At 43.5% G+C, this 25,713-nt stretch overlaps 1 protein-coding gene across 1 annotated transcript in view; it reads right to left on the bottom strand.

The window, feature by feature from the left end:
• Window positions 1-59: 59 nt before the first annotated feature.
• SLC25A20 (solute carrier family 25 member 20) overlaps window positions 60-25,713 on the bottom strand; it is a 28,487-nt gene continuing 2,833 nt past the window's right edge. The window contains exons 2-9 of the mRNA XM_027586826.2: window positions 23,547-23,639; window positions 18,933-19,060; window positions 15,579-15,669; window positions 3,447-3,564; window positions 2,659-2,731; window positions 2,180-2,289; window positions 1,563-1,687; window positions 60-906 (exon numbers count right to left, since the gene is read on the bottom strand). Of these exons, the coding sequence (XP_027442627.1) occupies window positions 844-906; window positions 1,563-1,687; window positions 2,180-2,289; window positions 2,659-2,731; window positions 3,447-3,564; window positions 15,579-15,669; window positions 18,933-19,060; window positions 23,547-23,639 (801 nt within the window). The 3' untranslated portion in view covers window positions 60-843. The remainder of the gene's footprint in view (window positions 907-1,562; window positions 1,688-2,179; window positions 2,290-2,658; window positions 2,732-3,446; window positions 3,565-15,578; window positions 15,670-18,932; window positions 19,061-23,546; window positions 23,640-25,713) is intronic.

Raw genomic sequence — 25,713 nt, forward strand, 5'->3', positions numbered from 1 at the left:
CACGGCCACAGGCTGCCTGCTGAAATGACCCAGAATCAAAATAATTTCACACAATGCAAAAATTAGAAACAATATTTATTGTTTCCTGTTAAAATAGGGCACTCTCATGAGAAAAGAGTGCGTTAAAAGAGCCTTTCCTACACCCCAGGCTTTGTCACTTATCTCAGCAGGCTAGGACTGTTAATTCAAAACCCTTCTTGCTGTGTAGGAGGGAAAGCTCTCCATCTACTCCTGGGAAATTAGGCTACTATAGTTTTAGTTTTGATTGCTTGCATGCATTTAAAAAGAAAAATCAACCCGACTGTTAACAGGCTATCTGCCCCTAGGCACATTTGCTCAGTCCACCTGGACAGAGAGATGTGGACCTGAAGTCCACATCCCCATGTGCAGGCCAGGATTAAGTGATACCCTGGAAATCTGGTGGGTAGGGATCGAAGAAAACACCAGCTCTTGGTCAGTTGGTTGAAAATATGCATCATGTCTCCAGTAAGAAGCTGAAATTCCCTCTTTCTCGAGTAGTAGTTTGGGTATAGTAGGGCCTGTAGTCAACCAGTAGATAGCTCTCTGACCATTGGTGGTATCTCTGGTCTAGAAGCTACTTACTCCACCTCCAAATCCTCTTGAGATCCCTTAAATTGATATGAGTAAATGCAAGTTTCAAAATGGCACACCAAGTTATACCAGGTAGAAGATGTCATTAAGGCAATGGTCTCAACAAGTCCATGTACAGAGCTCTGATCCCACCATTCCCCTCCCTTTGCCTTTCAGGACTGCCTAGTCCTGCCCACCGCTCCTCCTCTGTGATAGCCTCCACCATCCAGAAGCCTTGAGCAGCCTTCAGCCTCACAAGTTGGGGGTGGCCCAATTAAGGAACTTCATGGCAACTTCAAAGCCAAGGAAACAGGCCTGAGAAGGGGTTAGAAGGAAGAAAAAAGCTAGCAGGGGTTGTGACTATCACAGAGACCCCAGCACCATGCTTGGCTGACGCTGTCAGGACCAGAACCCTTCCCTAACTTCATCAGAACCTCTCCCCAACTTCATTCCCACCCCAGGTCAGGGAATCAAGCTGTGCTTTGGTATTCCTGAGAGGGGAAGAAAATCCACATCTCACAACTACCCATTTCTGATGACCTAGTCAGGAGATCAAAGCCCCAACTCTCATGGGGTGCCTGGGTGGCTCAGATGGTGGAGCGTCTGCCTTGGGCTCGGGTTGTGATCTCCAAATCCTGGGATCGAGCCCCACGTCGGGCTCCCAGCTCAGCAGGGAGTCTGCTTCTCCCTCTCCCTCTGCCTCTCCCCCTGCTTGTGCTCTTTCTCACTCTCTCTCGAATGAATAAAATCTTTAAAAAAGAAAAAAAAGCCCCTCCCCTCAAAGAATCCCAAAGACATCCCCTCCTGAAGCTTCAGGAAAAGAAGCAAATAAGGAGGCTCTGGCCAAGGGTGGGATTTGGGGAAAACTGAGCCCCCAGTCCAATCCTAGGAACAAGCAAAAGTCAGCCCCCTAGAGCTTGGAACCTGCTCTAAGCCCTGAAGGGAAAGCATAGTCCCTGTCTTCCACTTACCGCATTGGCTGGAAAGGCTCGGATCATCACCGCATTGAACCCCTTATACAAGGATGTGACTCCTTCATTCCGGATCAGCTCTCTCAGTACATCTCTGAAACCATTAGGATATTTTCCAGGAGGTGCTGCGGGTGGAATCCAACTGTTAAGGCTTTAGGAAGCTTCCTGACCTGCCTATGGTGACCCACATGGAGAAAATTTTATAGTCAAGTCTTCCTGCAAGGTCACTGCATCAGGAACAGGACACCCTCTAGGTCATCTGGGACCAGTTCACAGACAACACAGTTCACCACCTTGGGACAAACAGACACAATGTCTGGATTACTGATTCTGAGGGAGTGGAGAGGAAGAATGAAGAATCTAATAGTCCTTCTGCTCATGAGAAGGCAGCAGAGTTGATTTGACTGCTTATCTCACTTATTTTGTGTTTTGGCCAACAGGAAATGAATGAGTCTAGGGTTGCTAGAACACAAATGACTGCAAGGGAAAATGTTGGTCAGACAGATGCTGGGTGCTGCTGTGGACACTATCTCTAGGGCCCTAAGAGCTCTGCATCCCAGGGGCAGCCAGTTCTGGTACCCACTCCACCCACATCTACCCCACTACCCTCCACTAACCAGTCTGGAAGCGGGACTTGAGCACGTCCGGGGGGATTGCCACAGCCCAGTTGAAGATCCCTGCGATGCCCCCAGCCACCAGGATCCGAGGCACACTGAGCTCACTGACACTGCAGAATACCAACCACAGCCCCAGTCAGACAAAGGCTGTGAGCGAGGCATTCAGACCATCCCTCCCTCAGCAGATGGGGCAGTTAGAGAGAGGGAGAAACTGGCCAGAGGGAGGAGGGCCAAGGCCAGGGCTCTGGTGACATGGCAGCTGCCACTCCTTGGAGGGGGTTTCATGAACTTGTTTCATATACTTGCTCCAACAGGCGAGGTACAGAGTAAGCAGTGTTAGCTGGGTTTCAGGAGCAAGGAGAGCAAAGTGGACACGGAGCCAGAAGCAAGCCCCACTCTACCTTCAGACCCGCTCACAGTAAAGGGCAACCAACCCATGACTAAGCGAAGTGGCCTCTGAGCTCCTCTATTCTCCTTACCTCTTTCCCTCTGGCGTGAAGATATTTTTCAGCCACTCATATGTCATGAAATACATCCCACTGGCTGGAACATCTGTTAGGGGCAAGAAAGAAGCGAATTAAATGATATAAAATCCTCATGGCTTTCTAGAACTTAGAAGAGCCACACTTGGACTGGCCCTTTCAAAGTTTCCTGGGAAGTTCCTCGGCAGCACCTCCTATGTGCAGTAATCACTTTGCAGTAATTAGATGCTGCTTTGGGGCAAGCACTGGTAAGAGTGAGCACAAACACACATGACATCATCTCACCTTCAAAGTCCCCTCTGAGTGGTCCCCATGGACACGCCCACCCCAAGTTACAACTACAGCTAGCCTCTGGCCTTCCTCCAAGCTGCCATGTCAGGACAGGGGTGAGGCTATGTCTGCCTCTCCTACTGCCCCCCCAGCAGGATGTGCCTCTCGAAACCAGGGAGAGCCCCACTGTCCTTAGTCACTCTTGCCCTCCACTCATCCCTCCAGCCACGATTTCTATCTACTTGCCACTCCCCTGTAACTGCCACTACAGTGACTTGCATCCTTGAGGGCCAGCCTGCCAGAAGGATAGAGGTCCTCCCATCCTCATTGGTATCCATGCTGGCCAGGGGTGAGACTGCCTAAAAAACAGGACATACCATGCCAGTCTTGTCAGAAGTGTAGCTTGTATAGTGCCAAGGCTAATCTGGGGATCCAGGTAAGACCCTCAGTGGCCAATCCACCTCAGATGCGCCCCCCCCACAAGGTGACCTCAGGTGGAGAACCTAAAGGGTTACCTCGCATGAGGGTGAGCACTGTCCCTTTGTAGATGCCTCGGATCCCAGATTCCTGGTATAGCTTCTTTGCACAGTCCAAGGCCCCAGTGTACTTGGTTTCTCCTGAAGAAGCCTGAATCTGAGAGGGAGGGAAAAAGTCATCAAGTCAGTAGCAGCAACATCAAAGACAACAGACTCAGCAGGTTACAGAAGATGACAAGGTGAGTGTGGGAGTGGTCTTTAGGCATTAGACTAATGAAAGATTTCACTGTCAAACTGTAGTTATTTGGAACATAGAATATTGGTGGAAATCACTAGGAAATAAGCTTAAATGAAAATATCACAAAGTATGCACACACTGACAAGAAAAAAGTCAACAGAGGAGTTGGAAAATAAGTGGAGGAACTCTCTCAAATACAAGAGCATTCCCAGTAAATCTAGTTGGAAGGTCATTCACTCATTCCTTCAACAAATATCCATGGAGCACCAAATCCATTCCAAGCTTTCACTGATCATGAAGCTCGGTTAAGGAAAAGTGAGCAGGAAATGGCTGTTCAGAGCTCTAAGTGCCAGGATAGAGGTCCTGTACAGAGCCAGGGGAGGGGCAAGGAGAAGCCCCCATACCAGTCTCAGGGACCCAGGGCCTAAGAGACAAGAGCTTGAGTAAGGCAGGCAGGGGTAATCCCAGAAAAGATCTGAGAGAAAGAACCCCATGTAAGATCCACATCGAGCACAGAGCCAAGAGGAATCATAACACACAGAGGCATCAACCGAAGACTAATTAAAGCTGGAGAGTTAAGCTTTAACAGTCCCAAGGAAAAGCATGAAATAAATATATAAGTCCAACAATTTTCTTACATACTAGCAATAAAAATTTGAAAATAGGGCGCCTGGGTGGCTCAGTCACTAAGCGTCTGCCTCCGGCTCAGGTCATGATCCCAGGGTCCTGGGATCGAGCCCCGCATTGGGCTCCCTGCTCCGCAGGAAGCCTGCTTCTCCCTCTCCTGCTCTCCCTGCTTGTGTTCTCTGACTGTCTCTCTGTCAAATAAATAAAATCTTTAAAAAAAAATTGAAAATAATGGGAAAGAATTTTTTTTTATGGTGTATGGCTGGAGTACAGTGTTTATTGTCTAAAAATTGTTTATTGTCTAAAAAAAGGAAAATAATGGGAAAGCAATAAAATATATGTGCATCAAGCAGTAATAGGATTTGCATAAATAAAGCTCTAAAGCACCTCCAGGGGACATAAAAAAAGAGATGAATAAAAAGAGTCATCATGCTGGTTAGGAAAGTTTTTCACTGGAAAGACAACAATTTTTCTAAAATAATAAATTTAAGACAATGACAATCAAGTAATAATGGCTTTTTAAAATATAACTTCCCCAAATGACCTGGGCACATGTAAACCTGGTATGTCTGAGGAATAGCAAGGAGACCCATGTGACCAGAGGACACTGGAGCTGACTCACTGTGACGTGGGGGGCCAAAGAGGACTGGTATGGAATTGACATGTTATTATCAGAATCTTCTCACTGTTACGTGGTGAAGGTGACCTGGAGCAATGTGGCTGCAAATGGAGGGAGAAGAAGGGACAGACTTGGGATATGTTGAAAGCAAGCTTAGCTGTTCAACAGATAGGATATGTACAGTGAGAGAGAAGGGAATCTAGGAGGACTCCTGTGCTTTAGAGCTGAACAACTAGAAGGATGGTGTTGCCACCAACTAAGCTGCAGAAGGCTGTACGTGGAGCAGTTATTGGGGAAGACCAGGAGTTCATTTTTGCACATGGTGCCACTGAGGTGCCTATTAGCATCCAAACGGAAATGTTGGATGAACTAGTCTGGAGTTCAGGAAAAGCCTGAGTTAGAAATATAACTTCTTCCTGCTAACGTGCAACAAAAAACCCTAGGTGTTATTTTTAATTAATGAATTAATTTATTAATTTATTATTTATTTATTTTTGGTGCAAAAAAGGTAGTTTTATTAAAGCATGGGGACAGGACCCATGGGCAGAAAGAGCTGCCAAAAACCCTAAACATTATTTTTAAAGCAAACATGAGAAGACTCTGGAAGTTTGGAGAAAAAGAGAGACTGGCTAGGGGCCTTTGAACTTGAGGAATGACATGGTGGTGAGTTCCTTGGATTTTCTTTCTGATATATCTCAGACCTGGAGCTGAGGAAACTGGCAATCCAGGAACGCCAACAAGCATAGACCAAAAAGAAGCCCCAACAAAAGCCTGTGTTCTCTAGACAAAGGACGAAGAAAGGAAGAGCTTAGAAAGATAAAAAATTTTTAGACAATAAACACTCTACTCCAGCCATACACCATAAAAAAAACAAAACAAAACTGGGGCCTCATGCCCATCCACACCAGCAAACACCAAGTGGGGAGCTTAGACTTCCACCCTTGCAGGGCTTTAATAAGGCACCCAACATGCTGCCAGGGTGGAGTCACAGAAGGCTAGGTAGGGAACTAGGACTTTCATCCCTGACAGCTGGTAACCAGCACCCTCCTATCCTATGGGGTCAGTGGAGACGCCGGAACCCCCACACCCACCCAGCTGTAAAAAGAAGTGCCCAACCCTGAGGTGCCAACAGAGGCCAAGTAGGGAACCTAGACTTCTATCTCCACCTAGCAGTAACAAGGCAGCATCCTTCCCTTTCCTGCTGGAAGTCAGAAAAAACCAGCTAAAATAGAAAGTTTAAATAAGATCCACAGTCTCAACATAATATGCAAATAACCAGGTTTTGATTGAAAAATCGCTCATCATACCCCAAACCAGGTAGATCTCAAAATGAAAGGAAAAAGACAGGGCACCTGGGTGGCTCAGTTGGTTAAGCGACTGCCTTTGGCTCAGGTCATGATCCTGGAGTCCCGGGATCGAGTCCCACATCGGGCTCCCTGCTCAGCGGGGAGTCTGCTTCTCCCTCTGACCCTCCCCCCTCTCGTGCTCTCTCTCTCTCAAATAAATAAATAAAATCTTTAAAAAAATTTAAAAAAAAGAAAGGAAAAAGACAGGCAACAGATGACAACACCAAGATAACAGAGACATTATTATTATCTGACAAAGATTTGTTTTGTTTTCTTTGTATTTTTGTTTATCTGACAAAGATTTTAAAGCAGCCATGGTAAAAATCCTTCAATAGGTAACTATAAATATTCTTGAAACAGATGAAAATATAGAAAGCCACAGCAAAGAAATAAGGTCTTAGCACAGAAATAGAAGACGTAAGGAAGAACCAAATGGAAACCATATAATTGAAAAATACAACTGGGAAAAGGAAAGGAAAGGAGAAAAGAAAAATATAACCAAAATAAAAAGCTCAATGGATGGCCCACTCAAGAGCAGAACAGAGGGGTGCCTGGGTGGTTCAGTCGGTTAAGCATATGCCTTCTGCTTGGGTCATGGTCCCACAGTCCTGGGATCAAGCCCTGCATCGGGCTCCCTGCTAAGCAGGGAGCCTGCTTCTCCCTCTCCCTCTGCCCCTCCCTCCTCCCGCCCCCCCCCCACTCATTCTCTCCCTCTATTTCTCTGAAATAAGTAAAATCTTAAAAAAAAAAAAAGAGCAGAACAGAGGCAAGAGAGGAAAAAAAATCAACTGGAAGACACAACAATGGAAAATACCCAATCTGAAAAACAGGAAGAAAACAGACTGAAACAGATTGAACAGAACCTCAAGACCTGTGTGACTATAACAAAAAATCTAGTATTTGTGGCCTCAGGGTCCCAGAAGGAGAGGAGAAAAGAGGACAGGGCTGAAAAGGTACTTGAAGAAATCACCGCCAAAAGCTTCCCAAAACTTTCCCAATGTGGCAAAACATAAACACATAGATTCGAGAAGCTGAGCAAATACTAAACAAAATAAACCCAAATAAATCCATGCAATGACACATCACAAATGAACTTCTGAAAACTAAAGAAAAAGAAAAAATTCTTGGGGCGCCTGGGTGGCTCAGTTGGTTGAGCGACTGCCTTCGGCTCGGGTCATGATCCTGGAATCCCGGGATCGAGTCCCGCATCGGGCTCCCTGCTCAGCAGGGAGTCTGCTTCTCCCTCTGACCCTCTTCCCTCTTGTGCTCTCTATCTCTCATTCTCTCTCAAATAAATAAATAAAATCTTTAAAAAAAAAAAGAAAAAATTCTTGGGGTGCCTAGGTAGCTCAGTCAGTTAAGCATCTGATTTTTTTTTTGGCTCAGGTCATCTCAGGGTTGTGAGATAGAGCCCCGCATTAAGCCCCACTTAAGATTCTCTTTCTCCAGGGCACCTGGGTGGCTCAGTTGGTTAAGTGTCTGCCTTGGCACAGGTAATGATTCCAGGGTCCTGGGATCGAGCCCCACATCAGGCTCCCTGGGAGCCCTGCTTCTCCCTCTCCCCCTGCTTGTGCTCTCTCTGTGTCAAATAAATAAATAAAATCTTAAAAAAAAAAAAGATTCTCTCTCTCCCTCTGCCCCTCCTCCCTCTAAAAAAAGGAAAAAATCTTAAGAGCAGCCAGAGGAAAATCACACCTTACTTAAACAATCAGAATGACAGCAGAAACTAGGGATGATAGAAAAAAATGGCACAGTATCTTCCAGGTAATGAAAGAAAAGAATTGTCAACCCAGAATCCTATGTCTAGCAAAAATATACTTCAGAAATAAAGAGGAAATCAAGCATTCTTAGATGAAGAAAAACTAAGAATTTGTCGCCAAAGGGAGACCTACCCTGAAAGAATAGCTTCCCCCAAAAAGTAGTGAAAGGAAGTTCTCTACACAGAAAAGAAACAATGAAAGAAGGAACCCTGAAACATCAGGGAAGGAAGCAAGAACACAGTAAGCAAAATTATGGGATGTTGCATAATGATAATGTGAGGGACATTATACAGTGATAAAATGGTCAATCTACCAAGAAGACATAGTAATCCAAAATGTGTATGTAACAAACAAAAAAGCTACAAACTGGGGTACCTGGGTGGCTCAGCCGTTAGGTGTCTGCCTTCGGCTCGGGTCATGATCCCTGGGTCCTGGGATCAAGCCCCGCATCGGGCTCCCTGTTCTGTGGGAAGCCTGCTTCTCTCTCTCCCATTCCCCCTGCTTGTGTTCCTTCTCTCGCTGTGTCTCTCTCTGTCAAATAAATAAAATCTTTAAAAAAAAAAAAAGCTACAAACTATGTGCAACAAAACTGATAGAACTGAAAGGAGAAACAGAAAAACCAACAATTATACTTGGAGATTTCAACGTCCTCTATCAACGAACTGGTAGAACAAAAAGACTGAAAATCAGCAGAGATAGAGAAGAACTCAATATCATCAACCAACAGGATCTAATCGACATTTATATAAGACTCCACCAAATGACAGAAGAATACACCTTCCTTTCAAGTGCCCATGGAACACAGACCAAGATAGACCACGGGCATAAAACAAACCTCAAGAACTTTAAAAGATTTTAAATAATACAGAGTATGTCCTCTGATCACAATGGACTTAAACTAGAAATCAATAATCTCCAATACTTGGAAATTAAACAACACTCTTCTAAATAATTCAAAAAGGAAGTCTCAAAAGAAATTAGAAAACACACTGAACTGACTGGCAATTAATATATAAGTTAGAGGTGCCTGGCTAGCTCAGTCATAAAAGCATGCAACTGCTGATCTTGGGGTTGTGAGTCTGAGACCCACGCTGGGTATAGAGATTACTTAAGTAAATAAATTTAATATATATATACATAAAAGTTTGTGAGACACAATTTAGCACTGCTGAGAGGAAAGTCATTAGCACTGACTGCATACATTAGAAAAGAGGAAAAGACTCAAACCAACCATCTAAACTCTCACCTCAAAAACTCTTCAAAAAGAAAAGCAAACTAAACCTTAAAAAGCAAAAGGAAGAAAATAATAAAGATATGAGCAGAAACCAATGAAATTGAAAATAGAAACACAATTGAGAAAAATCAATAAAACAAAGAGCTGCTTTCTTGAAAGGATCAAAAACATTAACAAACCTCTAGTGAGGCTGGCAAAAAAGAAAAAGAAGTCACAAATTGCTATACCAGGAATAAAATAGAGGATATCACCACAGACCCTGTAGACATCAAAAGGATAATAAGGGAATACTACAAATACCTCTATACACACAAATTTGACAACATAGATGAAAAAACAAAAACATAAACTACCACAATTTGCCCAACAAGAAGTAATTTGAATAGCCCCGTAACTATTAAGAAAATTGGATTCATAATTTTAAAACTCCTCCCAAAATCCCTAAGCCTAGTTTCATTATAAAATTCTATCAAATGTTTAAAGAATTAACACCAATTCTACACAATCTCTCTCAGAAAACAGAAGAGGGAACACTTCCTAATTCATTTTATGAAACTAGTATTATCCTGATACCAAAACCAGATAATACAGAAAAAATGACAGATTAATATCTTTCATGACTATAGATATAAAAATCTTTAACTAAACGTAAGCAAATAGAATTCAGCAATATATAAAAGGAATTATATAACATGTCCAGGTTGGTGAGTTTATTCCAGCAAAGCAAAGCTGATTCAATATTTGAAAATCCGCTGATGTAATCCACCAGATCAACAGGTTAAAGAAGAAAAATCACATAATCACATCAATCGATGCAGAAAAGTATCTGACAGGGTGCCTGGGTGGCTCAGTTGGTTAAGCGACTGCCTTTGACTCAGGTCATGATCCTGGAATCCCGGGATCGAGTCCCGCATAGGGCTCCCTGCTCGGCAGGGAGTCTGCTTCTCCCTCTGACCCTCCCCCCTCTCATGTGCTCTCTCTCTCTCATTCTTTCTCTCAAATAAATAAATAAAATCTTAAAAAAAAAAAAAGAAAAGTATCTGACAAAAGTCAATATCCATTCATGATAAAATTCTCAGAAAAAAAGAGTAAAAGAAGGTAACTTCCTCAACTTGATGAATAACATCTACAAAAAAAAGTACATCTAGGGCGCCTGGGTGGCTCAGTTGGTTAAGCAACTGCCTCCGGCTCAGGTCATGATCCTGGAGTCCCTGGATCAAGTCCCGCATCGGGCTCCCTGCTCGGCAGGGAGTCTGCTTCTCTCTCTAACCCTCCCCCCTCTCATGTGCTCTCTCTCTCATTCTCTCTCTCTCAAATAAATAAATAAAATCTTTAAAAAAAAAGTACATCTAACATATTTAATAATGAATAGTGAATACTAAGACTGGGAACAAGGCAAAAATGTCCATTCTTGTCATTCTTACTCAACATAGTACTAGCAGTTCTAGCCAGTGAAAGAAGGAAATAAAGGTTAAACAGATGAGAAATGAGGAAATAAGACTGTCCCTATTTGCAAATGACATGACTCTCTACATAGGAAATCTCATTGATTTTATTTAAAAAAAAAAAATCCTAGAACTAACAAGGGATTCAGGAAGGTCACAGGACATAAGATTAACATACAAAAATCAACTGTATTTCTATAAACTAGCTATGAACATGTAGATAACAAAATTAAAATTACAGTACCATTCACAATGCAATTTTTCAAAGTCAAAAAAGAAAAAAGACTTAGGGACTAATATAAGAAAACACGTACAGGACTTATATGCTGAAAACTATACAGTGCTGATGAAAGTAATTTAAAGTTCTAAATAAATGGAGAGATATACTATGTCCATGGATTGGAAGACTCAAAATAATAAGTGTCAATTCCATCCACAATGACCTACAGATTTAACATAAATCTTAGCAAGATTTTTCTCAATTTTCTCTTTTTTAAGATTTTATTTATTTATTTGAGAGAGAGAGAGAGAGTGAGTGAGAGAGATAGCACAAGCCAGGGGGGAGAGGCAGAGGGAGAAGCAGACTCCCCGCTGAGGAGGGAGCCCCATGCCGAGCTCAATCCCAGGACCCTGGGACCATGACCCAAGCTGAAGGCAGATGCTTAATAGACTGACCCACCCAGGTGCCCCTTAATTTTCTAAATTATCCTAAAGTTTATATGGAAATACAAAGGAATTAGAATAGCTAGAACAAGTTTCTTTTTTTGTCTGTTTGTTTGTTTTAAAGAATAAAGCCAGAGGGATCAGTCTACTCAATTTCAGCACTTAGTATATGCCTATATTAATCAAGACTGTAGTATTAGTGGAGGGATAAACACAGAGATCAATGAAAGAAAAAAGTAGATCCACACAAATATGCCCAACTGATTTTTTAAAAGATTTATTTATTTGAGGGAGAGAAAGAGCTTGAGTGGGGGAGGGGGAAGGGGAGAGGGAGAGGAAGAGAATCTCAAGCAGAGTCTGTGCTGAGCACAGAGTCCAATGGGCAGGGCTGCGCAGGGCTTGATGTCACCACCCCGATATCACCACCTGAGCAGAAACCAAGAGTTGGGCACTTAACCGGCTGAGCCACCCAGGTGCCCCTTAACAGAGTCTTTTGAGCAAACAATTTTAATTTGGGGGTACCTGGGTGGCTCAGCCGGTTAAGCATCTGACTTCAGCTCAGGTCATGATCTCAGGATCTTAGGATACAGCCCTGCGTGGGGCTCCACACTCAGTGCAGAGTCTGCTTGGGATTCTCTCTCCCTCTCCCTCTGCCAATCCCCTTGCTCAAGCACACGCTCTCTCTCTCTCAAATAAAACAAATGAATAAAATCTTTAAAAAAAAGAGACTCTTTAAGAGGATGAAAAGACAAACTATAAACTGGGAGAAAATATTTGCAAACCATGTATATGTCAAACCACTAGTATCTAAAATAAAGGACTCTCTCAAAACACAACAATAAAAAAAAATCCAGTTAGAAAATGGGCAAAAACATAAACAGATATTTCACCAAAGAGGATACACAGATAACAAATAAGCATTGAAAAGATGTCCAACATCTTCAGCTATTAGAGAAATACAAATTAAAATGAGATATCACTACACAACTATCAGGATGCCTAAAATTAAAAATAGTGACAGCACCAAATGTTGTTGAGGATGCAGAGAAACTGGACCACTCATACATTGCTGGCAGGAATATAAGATGGCATAGCTACTCTAAGAAACAGTTTGGCAGTTTCTTTAAAAACTAAACATGCAACTACCATATGACTCAACAATTTGTACTCGGGCATTTATCCCAGAGAAACGAAAACTTATTTTCTTAGAAAAACTTCTGAACACGAATGTTTATACCATCTTTATTCCTAATAGTAAAAAACTGGAAACAAACCAGATGTCCTTCAGTGGATGAAAAGTTAAACACACCATGGACTATTAAAGAGGAATGAACAATTCATAGACGCAAGAATCTAACAAATCTCCAGAAAATTATGTTGAGTTAAAAAAGCCAAACCAAGAAACCTTACTTGGTAAGTTTATTGTAGTGTAATTCTATTTATATAACATTCTTGAAATTATAAAATTAGAGAAATGGCATACAGACTGGTCATAGCTGGGGTAGTTAAGAACTGGAGTGAGAGAAGGGAAGTGGATGTGGCCATGGCATGATGGAAATGTTCTGTATCTTTACTGTATCAATATCAATATTTTGGTTGTAATATTATACCATGGTTTTACCAGATGTTACCTTTGTGGGAAAATTGGGTAAAGGGTACATGTGATTTCTCTGTATTATTATGATTTTTTTCCTTTGTATTATTTTTTACAACTGCCCATAGATCTATAATTATCTCAAAATAAAAAGTTTAATTTAAAAAATACACAAAATTGGAATAAAGCTTGCACTGTTAAAAGCTCAAAAAATACACAAAATTAAATGACAAATTCAAACCATGAAACAAACTTGCCACATAATGATAAGTAATTAACAACCCTAATATGTCCAAAGCTTTTGTAAGTCAAAAAACAAATGAGCAAAGAACACAAACAGGCACTTCACAAAGGAAAAATACAAACAACGAATATTCATCAAAATAATTAACCTCACCACCACTTAAAAGCCTGAAAATTTAAAACAATGCAACAATCAGACTGGCAGAGATTGTAAATTAGATGCTGCAGAGTTTGCTGGTAAGTGGTTGCTCTTCTATTACTGACCGGAATAGAAAGTGACAGGCCTTTATAGGCAGATCATTTGGTAATAGGTATTAAAAATTTTTTTTTTAGGGACACCTGGGTGGCTCAGTCATTAAACGTCTGCCTTCAGCTCTGGTCATGATCCCAGGGTCCTGGGATCGAGTGCCGCATTGGGCTCCCTGCTCAGTGGGGAGCCTGCTTCTCCCTCTCCCTCTGCTGTTCCCCCTGCTTGGCTCTCTCTCTCTCTGACAAATAAATAGCTAAAATCTTTAAAACACACATGCACTTTTTTCTTTAAAGTACACACCTTTAGGGGCACCTGGGTGGCACAGGTAGTTAAGCATCCAACTCTTGGTTTTGGCTCAGGTTGTGATCTCGGGAGTCATGAGATTGAGCCCCATGTCAGGCTCCATGCTCAACATGGAGTCTGCCTGGAATTCTCTCTCCCTCTCCCTCTGTCCCTCCCACTCGTTCTCTCTCCCTAAAATAACTAAATAAATCTTTTTTTAAAAAGTATACACCTTTGAGACGCCTGGGTGGCTCAGTCGGTTAAGCATCTGCCTTCGGCTCAGGTCATGATCCCAGGGTCCTGGGATCGAGTCCCGCATCAGGCTCCCTGCTCAGTGGGAAGCCTGCTTCTCCCTCTGCCTCTGTCGCTCTCCCTGCTTGTGCTCTCTGTCTCTTTCACTCTGACAAATAAATAATATCTTTAAGAAAAAAAAAAGTATACACCTTTAAACATAATAATTTCAAGTCTGGATATTTACTCTAAGAAAATAATCAGGTACACACACAAAAACTTATTTATAAAGATCTTCACTATCATATATAATTTGTCATGCCCCCAGATAAGGGATTATTGGGTAAATGACAGCTATGTAATGAAATAATATGCAGAACATGATGCTTGAGAAAAATAACCACACAAAAAATTAGGATACATCAAATGAAAAAAGTGGGTTATAAAACAAATGCAGGGACGCCTGGGTGGCTCAGTTGGTTAAGCGGCTGCCTTTGGCCTGGGTCATGATCCCAGGGTCCTGGGACTGAGTCCTACATCGGGCTCCTTGCTCAGCAGGGAGCCTGCTCTTCTCCCTCTGCTTGTGCTCTCTCTGTCAAATAAATAAAATTTTTTAAAAAATAAAATAAATATAAAATATAATATATATAATATATATTATACATAACATATACAATATATAATATATATATTATATTCATATACAATGTATAAAATATATAATATAAATATAAAAATAAAATAAAATAAAACTAATGCATTACATGACCCCAATTTTATTTCAAAAGTTAATATTTCTTAATTTACCAAAAAGATTAGAATTCAAAAAGGACGCGTAACAGTGGTTACCTCAGTGAGATGGTATCATGGGTGAGAAATACATTTTTTTCTGTGCTTTTTTGCATTATCAAAATTTTCTAGCAAGAATGGTGTGTTAAATCATTTAGCCATTAGAAGAAAAAAGCAGTAACTTTTTTTTGTTTTAAAAGGAGCCCCGGGGTGCCTGGGTGGCTCAGTCAGTTAAGCGACTACCTTCGGCTCAGGTCATAATCCCAGGGTCCTGGGATCGAGCCCCGCATCAGGCTCCTTGCTCAGCGGAGAGCCTGCTTCTCCCTCTCCCTCTGCCTGCCTGCCGCTCCCCCTGCTTGTGCTCTCTACCTCTCTCTCTGTGTCAAATAAATAAATAAAATCTTAAAAAAAAAAAAAAAAAGGAGCCCTGTATGGTAACGCAGGCAGCCAGTTCACACCCGTGGCCTGTGAAAGAGCCAGGCACTCCAAGGGCACTGAGCCTTTGGGCAACTGGTAGACATAAGATACAATGGGCAGAAGCAGCCTCCCTTCCACCTCTGAAGAGACATGACTCACCTTTCAGAGTTCCTCAAGTAGCTGTTAATAAGAGTGGATAAGTCTGGAATGACACGTCACAGGTGTGACATTTTGGTTGGTTTGTTATACTGTCCTGGTTCTACTACGACTGCTTCCATGTTCCTGAAAACCTTGAAACTATTTTGCACACCTGACCTGAAGCCTTTATGAAGGGTGAAAGGACATAAACATCCACACAAAACTGCATACTGCATGGAAAAAGCTAGCCGCCTCCCCCCAGATCACATTCCCCTACCCCAGATCCCACCCTTACCTGTAACAAGCACTTGATCCGTTCTCCAGGGGTCATAATTCCTGTGGTGAATACACCAGATAACATCCCAGCTGCAAATATTTGGGGGTAACTGTATTGAAAACAAAAACCAGAGGCAAGCACCTGTGACTAACCACCCAGGACAGAGGCGATCCCAGCAAAGAAGATGACTTTGTAAGAAAAAATAAGCACTGAGGGTTGGGGGATGCTCTAAGTGGGTGATGGGCATTAAGGAGGGCACTTGTTGGGATGAGCACTGGGTATTATATGTAAGTAATGAATTACTAAATTCTATTGCTTTAAACCAATACTACACTCTATGTTAACTAACTTGAATTTAAATTAAAAAGAAAAAAATAAGCACTTGGACTAGGCAGAAGCCCAGCACAAATAAGTCATATTTTGCACAAAAGCCAAGTTCTAGGTATATCCTCAGTGCCAAGAGCAATATGAGCTCGGTCAAGAAGGCTACTTGCACATTCAGATGGCCTCACCCATGGGAGAAGCTTTATAGTGAGACATGGTTCCCTCCCCTGGGCCTGCCATGCACAATGACTATGGACAAGTTTTTAGGCTTCACTTAGCCTTGATTCCCCATTTGTAAAATTCAGGGTTGTGGAAAAAAGCCTCTAACTCAAGATCTGGGTCTCAGTTGACCCCAGTTCTCCTCCAATATCACTTCCTCTGGACCACCAAGGTCCTGAGAACATTTTAAGCCAAGACACAAGCAGGACAGCATCATGGCTGGTGGGGACAGCTGTGGCCACCTCCATGGGCTGAGGGGCAGCCAGGACAGTTGCAAGGACTAAGATGCTGAGAAAGGCCCAGACAGGGATGGTACCCAGACAGGCATGATGGGTTCTGTGGCCCCCCCTGTGCATGGAATGGTCCCCCAGTGGCCAGAGATACAGATCCTCACCCTGGCCCTCAAAGAATGAAGCACACCAAGTATTCGGAGGAGTCTGAGACTCCAGGCATCTATACCACACAGCTGCCTGTGCTACCCCTAGCATCTCCTTTTCTTTCTGGGATTAGTAATACCAGGGTGGCCAGCAGGCAATGGAGCACAAAGCCATAATTAGTATTTCAACAGAGCCCCCACAATTTAAAAAATGTTGCTAAAAATCTTCAGTTACTCTCCAGAGCCTCAGGCCCCTCCAACCCCAAGCCTCTGCGAGCTGACCTTCAGGCAGGTCCCACACAACAAGGAGCCCAAGATCTGGAGAGCAGATGTCAAACAGGGGTATGAAGACATCTACCGTAGGTTCTTCTCTCCAGGCAGGGCATCAGTTTCAACAGCCCTGTTTTTTCCATATTCTCACCCCAGGCAGGGCCCACACATATGCCTCAGGCAGATAAGTCTACCACACAGGTTGACTGTCTAACAGTCAAGAGAGTTGCTTTCGTGCATGGCCTCCTTCACAGGCTCAGTTCACACTACTATCCGAAGAGGAGCCCTCTCTGCAACTGAATTTCCCCTCATGAGACCAACTGTTCTTTGCAGGATGCCCATACCCCAGGTTAGGCACACCCTCATCTCCTGGGAGTAAGGACTTTCCTCTGAATGTGGTCTGTGTGTGTGCACAGGGTACTCTGTAGACACTCTATGACTGCCTGGCCCGTTCTGCCACCTCCCACCCCTACCCCAGGTTGGCATCTGTGAGTCTGGACGTCTTGGGCATCCACTCCATGGTCCTGGTAGCACTCATTTCCACACTATCCCTAAATACCACTGCAGGGAGGGGAATATGGCAGGGCTGATGTTCAGAATTTAGAACGTGGCAAGATTACAGGGGTGGGGTCCCGAGTGTCTCGACCTTTGCGCAAGCAGGAAGGCTGTTTCTCTGTACACTGATGTGATTGTACAGGGAATACAAGCCACAGGCCAAAGTACTAACGATGACCCCACTGGATGTTTTAGTGCGTGGTCCTGGTACAGCTAGGAACTGGCACATGAGCTAGAAGACCAGGAGCTCAGAGGGGACATGTGTTCATGAGATATTTGGACTACCAAGAGTCAAACACAACTTCAAAAGGACCCTATACACGTCCACATTTGCGGCCACCTGTGGCTATTTATAGAAGCTGGGCACATTCAAGGGTCACAAGGACTCGAGAAATAGTTCCATATTACAAGCATCTGTATCTACGTCCTAGACCCTTACTCAGCATGCTGTGGCCTGCAGTAGTGACAGAAAACAACCACATAGCACCCTGGGCTTCCTCCTTTGAGCTCCTGGATCTCAAGCCTGGCTAAGCCTCTGGCGGTTCTGTGCTACCTGTAACTCCTCCCAGGAGTTGTCACCTTGCAAGTCTCAGACTGAGTCACCTTGCCATCCCACGTTTCCATTCAGAATTCCCCTGCATCCCAAGAAGCTGGTCTGATGAAAAGTACATCACAGGGAATATAATATAATCAATAATACTGTAACAACTTTGTATGGTAACAGGTGGTGACTACACTTATCATCGGGAGCACTTCGTAATGTATATAATTGTTGAATTACTATGTTAGACACCTGAAACTAATATTATATGTCAACCATATTTCAATTAAAAGTTAAAGAATGCCTGGGTGGCTTAGTTGGTTAAACATCTGCCTTCGGCTCAGGTCATGATCCCAAAGTGCCTGCCTGGTCAGCAGGGAGTCCGCTTCTCACTCTGAACCTCCCCCCTCTCGTGCTGTCTCTCTCTCTCACTCTCTCCCTCAAATAAATAAACAAAATCTTTTTTAAAAAAGTTTAAAAATGTTTAATTTTTAAAAAGTTGACCTGTTTTTATTAACTACTTTGTAAATTCTGAGCTGTAATCCTGACTCATGTGCCTCTTCATACCCAAATCCAACTTCTTAAAGTTTATGAAAAGAAAATACACTCATTTATTGCACTTAACAGAGAAACCAGTATCTGAAATAATTATAATCATATGATAAAAATGATGTAAAACAAAAGTTGAGACCTTCCCTTTTCCCAACCAGGTGATGGAAAACAAGGTTGCCGCTGTCTTTACTGCAGCACCAGGAACTGTTCATGGTATTTTATACACACTGTAGCATTCAGACCTCCCAATGCTGTGGGGTTGATATTACTAATACCCCTAGTAAGATACTACTTCACAGAAGAAATTATGACAGCCTGATAGGGAGGAGAGGGGAGGGCTTTAGGTTGTTTTCTTTTTCCCTTTGGTTCACAGGGCAAAAGAAACTCAAGTACCTCCCTCGTGTGGAGCAACCAGGAGCCAGTGTTAGGGGCCCAGGAGGACAGCCACTCCCTATCTGCTCAGATTTTTTCCCTTAACCCATGTCACATCACCGGGCAGAACAGCTTCAAGTGCTCCAGACTTGTAAGTACTTACCTAAGCACATCCTCTGGGCATTTCTGTTGTAGTTTCTTCCCCAAACCAAACCCAAAGAAGCACACGGCGAACATGGGGGTGACCCCAATGATGGGGGCAGCCATGCCCCGATATAGCCCCGTGATGCCCTGCAAGGAATCATAGAAGCAGAAGCTGTTTATAGACACAACTACCCTTCACTCCACTGAAATGGGGAAGTAGTGTGTCCCCTAACCTGTGGCTTTCTTCCTTTACCTCTTCTCCAAGCAAAGAGAGCTTTAAATAGGAAGAAAACCCCAGAAATAGTTGTCCTCTTATACACCACTGAGGAAACTGGAAACAGCTTTCATTCTGGAAGACAATCTGGCAATATGCAGCATACTCTTTCATCAGGAAATTCTCTGTCAAGAAATTTATTCTAAGAAAATACTCAGAGATGTAAAAAGAGAATGACATCAGGCAATTATAAGCTCCTAAAATTTTGGAATAAACCAAAAAACTCCCAAATAGGACACTACCAAGACAAACAATGGGAATTCCATAAATGGACTATCACAGCTATTAAATCGCATTGTAACATGAGAAGAGACTACTAGGTCTACTTAGAGACCACTAAAAAAGCAGGCTAAAAAACAAGATGTACAATGTGATCTGACTTCCTTGGAGTGAGATGACAGGTAACTAAGAAGTTTTTGTATTTTCCAAGTATCAAGACGTGGGGGTTTTATTGTTAGAAACAATATTAAGACCGCACATCAATTTTCACTCATACAGTTTGGTGATAAAATCAACTTTGTAGTAGCAAATAAATAGACAAATAGATAGATATCCCAACCAAACAAGATTAGCAAACCAGGGAAGAGGAAGATTTGGGACCCAGGAGACCAAGGGTTCAGCGCAAGAGAGGTGAATGGGGTTTCCAAGATGGCGTTGAGCACGGTCAGTCTAGAAAGAAGCCAGTCCACATGGGAGTATGAAGATGGAGGACTCCAGAAGGGATGTTTCCGAGAAAAACAAAGCAGAACGACTCTCACAGTGGACCAACAGATTTAACTGTTTAGGCAGTGTGGAAAACCAAACAGAAAGGTACGCCACAGAGCTTTTCAGATACAGGGTAACAGAGACAGCAATTCAAAGAAACATAAGCAAAAGAAACTGACACAATTACTAACCCAACCTCAAGTAAAACAGTCACACAAGAAATAAAATGTACCTCACAGTACATTAGTTAGTTAAGAGGAAAAAACATATATGAAGTTGTAATCATGAAAACAGTGAATTGGATTAAACCACAAAATATGATAAAAATTATATGGGCAGGGCAGAAAGAAGGGATAAAGGAATGTAAGACTTAAAATCATCTACCACAAACAGGTAGCTAAAACATGTAAGAATGTATAAAATACAGTAGTAAATGTATATTATTTAGGTAGAAACATCACAAACTGGAAGAGCTGAAAACAGCTGCCTCTGGAGAAGGGGGGATAAATCACTTTGCTACTTCATTACAAGACTTTTAATAACAAACCCAAGCGCTTGTATCACTTCAATACAACATAAGGAATAATTTTTTAAAGATTTTATTTATTTATTTGAGAGAGAGAGATAGTGAGAGAGCAAACAAGCAGGGGCAACCAACTAAGCCACCCAGGCGCCCCTTAATAAGGAATAATTTTAAAAACAAAACTAAAAGGGCACCTGGGTGGCTCAGTCAGTTGGGCATCCAGCTCTAGGGTTTGGCTTGGGTCATGGTCTCAGGGTCATGAGATCCACACTCAGCTCAGTTTGCTTGGGATTCTCTCTCCCTTTCCCTCTGCCCCTCCCCCAGCTTGTGCACTTGTGCACGCTCACACACTCATGCTCGCTCGCTCTCTCTCAAAAAATAGATAAAATCTTTAAAAAATATATTAAAACTGGTCCTTGGGGCACCTGGGTGGCTCAGTTGGTTAAGTGTCTGCCTTCGGCTCAGGTCATGATTCTAGGGTCCTGGGACTGAGCCCCACATTGGGCTCCCTGCTCAGTGGGGAGTCTGCCTTTCCCTCTCCCTCTCTACTTGCCCCCGTTTGTGCTCTTGCTTTCTCTCAAATAAATAAATAAAATCTGTAAAAAAAAAAAAAAAAAGCTGTTCCTTAAGAGAGAGCTGCAGGTGGGGCGCCTGGGTGTCTCAGTCCATTAGGCATTGGACTCTTGACTTCAGCTCAGGGCCTAATCCCAGGGTCTTGAAATTGAGCCCTGCTTTGGGCTCACGCTCAGCGTAAAGTCAGCTTGTCCCTTTCCCTCTGCTCACCCCCCACCCTGGCTCGTGCTCATGCATGCTCTCTTCAAATAAACAAATAAAATCTTTAAAAAGAGAGAGAGAGAGAGAGCTTCAGGAGAAACAGGGTGGTGCTACACACTGGGAGGGTCCACAGACACAGGCTGAAGGACCTGTCTCTCTGCAGACTCTGGGCATTCACAACCAGCCTTCTAAAGGGGCCAGTTGTACCAGTCAGCACTCCTAGATCCTGGAAAGGTCTCACATTGCCACAGGCTGTAAGCAGACCCTCTGAGGACAAAGTGCAAAAGGCAATAAACAGGAAAGAATGAAGGGGAAAGAGAAGGTTCTGAGGAGGATCTACAAAAGCAGAATGTGACAAAATCCTTCCAAAGCCCACAGCTCCCTGCCTGGGCTGAGAAGGATGCCCAAGTCCTAAGGAGCTAAGCCCATGCCTCCTGACAACTCCACTAGCCTTCCTTCCACTATGCTGGCCCACCCACTTCCATGCAGCACCAAGACCTCCAGGAGCTTCAGAAAGCAGAGAGCTCAGTCTGCACAGCAAAGCAGGGACACGCACACATATGGACTAAGGAAGCCTATTCAACTCTGCAGGGAACTGGGTTTATACAGGCCACTCTCACCAAGCCCCCAGGACCCAGCACACTGCCAAGACGCTAAACAGGTACTCAGTGTCTGTTGACAAGAGGCATATAATCCTGCCTCTCTTTATCTAGGGCACAGGACTCCGAGCAGACCCAAAGCCTAAAGCCTCACTCAGACACTGGTCAGATTCTGCTCTGGGCAGCACAGAAGAAAAGGCAGCACCAACTCAGGCATGGGTCCTGCAGGAACCCTGGGAACAACTTCTCCCCCAAGGCTGAGTCCATCACTTACCAGCATCCCCTCTTTATCTGGGTGACATCTACTTCTCAGTTTCTCTACATTTAATAAGGGCTGTATGTTTAATAGAGATTTTATATGAGAGTTGTATTTTAGGAAACAAAGGAAAAGTTCTCAACAAGGTCTTTTAACATATGTGCTAATGAAGTAATAAATATCACTAGTAAAAAAACTTTTTTAAAATCCTATGTTTTCAGGGGCACCTGGGTGGCTCAATCATTAAGTGTCTGCCTTCAGCTCAGGTCATAATCCCAGGGTCCTGGAATCGAGCCCCGCATCGGGCTCCATGCTCAGTCGGGAGCCTGCTTCTCCCTCTCCTGCTCCCCCTGCTTGTGTTCCCTCTCTAGCTGTCTCTCCTCTGTGTCAAATAAATAAATAAAATCTTAAAAAAAAAAAAAATCCTATGTTTTCAGGGGTGCCTGGGTGGCTCTGTCAGTTAAATGTCTGCCTTTGGCTCATCATGATCCCAGGGTCCTGGGACTCAGCCAGGCTCCCTGCTCAGCAGGGAGTCTGCTTATCTCTCTCCCTCTGCTCCTCCCTTCCCCCCTCCCCTGGAGCGGGTGCTTTCCCTCTCTCTCTTTCAAATAAATAAATAAAATCCTTAAAAATAAATAAATAAATAGGGGCACCTCAGTGGCTCAGTCAGTTAAGTGTCTGCCTTCAGTTCAGGTCATAATCCCAGGATCCTGGGATTAAGCTCCGCATTGGGCTCCCTGCTCAGCAGGGAGCCTGCTTCTCCCTCTCCCTCTGCTGCTCCCCCAGCTTGTGCTCTCTCACGTGTGCTCTCTCTCAAATAAATAAATAAAATCTTTAAAAATAAAAATATAAATAAATAAATAAAATCTCATGTTTTCACTCTAAGAAATACCTGAAAAGTTATTATGTAATTCAATAACCCCAAACCAATTTAGTGTCTTTGTCTAGGGGTTTGAAGACTCACTGGCTTCTCTCACTGTTCCTCAGACTGGCTGACTTTTTCCTCTAGACTTTACATGAACTTCTTTATGACTACATTTTTTTCCTTTTCTTTCTTTCTTTTTTTTTTTTAAGTATGCCCAACGTAGGGCTTGAACTCATGACTGTGAGATCCAGAATCACATGCTCCACCAACTGAGCCAGCCAGGCACCCAGAGACTTTACGTGAACTTGTGACACTGACCTCTATTGAACCGACTGATCCAGATTTGTATTTTCTTCCATTTCACATCTCTAATTAGCCCAGGGAACACCTCTGGGCTAATTCTGCCTTCCAAATGAGAGAACCATTTTATTAGCTTCAGTCTTCCATATAAAACAGTGGCTGGAACTATCAAAGACTCCAGCACCGCAACAGGAGGGCATAGGACGGCAGGATGAGACAGCAGCTATGGGCTAGCCCTCCAGCACAAAGTCACTCTCTCCCCCTAGGGGGATAACAAACCAGCTCTGTGAATGTGGTCCTCTGAGTAGGAGGAGTGCCCAGCACTTGGATACCATACCTCTCTAACAAGAGTCTTCCGGAAGCAGTCGAAGGTCCCAGAATACATGGGAGGCTGTCCAGGCAAACTCGGGAGCTGTGTCTGCAGTCGGACCTGAAACCAGAAGTGAAAATACAGTCAACTCCCAGAAACAGAACTTCCTGCCAAACTCTGAACAGAGAAAGCTGTGCCTGTGTATGTGTCTTCAGCATTCACTTAGCCTGCTAGATTCAGACTTCTCTTTCTTCCAGTTTATCCAAAGGCTGCACTCACAGGTCATGAGTAGCATGCTTTTTCCCCCCCTCATCTAGTTACTTCCACCATTTATTTCTTACCTAATGGATCCCACAGTGACCCAATGGGATAGGTATTCCCAGCTTACAGATGAGAAGACTGGGTTTAGTGCCAAGAATAAGGCCTGGCTGATGCAAAGCTCCAGCTCCTGCCACCCCCGCCCCTTCCACCTGCGGTGGCATGCTGGTGGTTAGGTAAGGCACTCCACAGAGGCATTCTGGAGTAAGGTGGATTTAATCCTACTTTTCTTGGTTCTCATCCTTCTCGACCTTTTGGTATATCCAATGCTTCAAACTATGTCTTCTTGAAACCTCCCTTCTTTGTCTCCTTTTCTACTCCAGGCATTCTTCAAGGCTTAGCGCCCTACCCATCTGGTTCACAATCCCTTTCAGAAAACTCAGATTGCAGGGCTTCAGCTTCTACTCAGTGATGACTATCACTTGGTCATCTCCAGACCTTCTTTCCCATCTTTAGGGTTACATTTCCAACTGCCTGGAGAAGCTCTCCCTACTCAAATCACCTCTGGAATCTCACCCTCCTAAAGAATGTGCCCTTTGTGCCAGAGCCACCTAGCCATCCTCTTTCTCAGAATTTGAAACCATAGCATCACCTCCGACTACTTCCTGTTGCTCTTATGACACGGGCACCAAGTCTGTTAAAAGTGGTCCTTCGAGATTCTTCCAGAATCCTAATTTCTTCCTCTCTCTGAGTTCTCCTCCAGAGCAAGTTCTAAACTATTTTCAATTAGGTCCACTAGGGCGCCTGGGTGGCTCAGTTGGTTAAGCGACTGCCTTCGGCTCAGGTCATGATCCTGGAGTCCCGGGATTGAGTCCCGCATCGGGCTCCCTGCTCAGCAGGGAGTCTGCTTCTCCCGCTGACCCTCTTCCCTCTCATGCTATCTCTCACTCTCTCTCTCTCAAATAAATAAATAAAATCTTTAAAAAAAAAATTATGTCCACTAATTCTTTGATGCTCTTTCCCCTTCAAAGGTCAGTCCTAATTCATTCCCCTTAAATGTGGACCAGACTCAGTGAACTCACTTCTATCAAGTAGAGTGTGGTGGTATTGATGCTATATGACTTCCAAGGCTAGGTGATAGAAAGGCCAGGTTCTGCCTGTCTCTATCTCAGGTTATCTGCTTTGGGGGAAGTCAGCCACCATGTCATGAGGACACGCAAGCAGCCTAGAGAGGCCATGTGCAGAGGAAAGAAGGCCTCCTGACATAGCCAGCATGAACATGCCAGCATGTGAATGAACCACATGGAAGCCAATCCTTCAGATGACTGCAGTCCCAAACAACAGCTATTATGGGGGGGGGGGAGGTGCACTGTCTTTGGTCCAGTACCTTTTTTTTTAAAGTAATCTCTACACCCAACGCGGCAGTCAAACTCATGACCCCAAAATCAAGAGTGACATGCTCTCTGATTCTTGATTTCAGCTCAGGTCATGATCTCGGGGTCCTGGGATCAAGCCCCGCATCAGGCTCCCCACTTGGTGGGGAGTCTGCTTCTCTCCCTCTATACCTCTGCCCCTCCCCCTGCTTGTGTTCGAGCTCTCTCTCTCTCTCTCAAATAAATAAATAAATATTAAAAAAAAAAGTCACACACTCTACCAACTAAGCCAGCCAGGCAGCCTGGTTCAGTACTTTTTTTTAATGGCTTTATTAAGATATAATTTACATACCAAAAATTCACCCTTTTAAAGGGCACAATTCAATGGTTTTTAGTATTTTGAGTTGTGCAACCTTCCTTAAAATCAATTTAGAATATTTTCATTACCCCAAAAAGAAACACCACACCATTAGTAGTTACTCCCCATTCCTCTCTCCAATCAGCTCTTGGCAATCACTTATCTACTTTCTGTCTCTAAACTTGCCTAATATTTACTGAATATT

The sequence above is a fragment of the Zalophus californianus genome, chromosome 1, assembly GCF_009762305.2.
Source record: "Zalophus californianus isolate mZalCal1 chromosome 1, mZalCal1.pri.v2, whole genome shotgun sequence".
NCBI lineage: Eukaryota > Metazoa > Chordata > Mammalia > Carnivora > Otariidae > Zalophus > Zalophus californianus.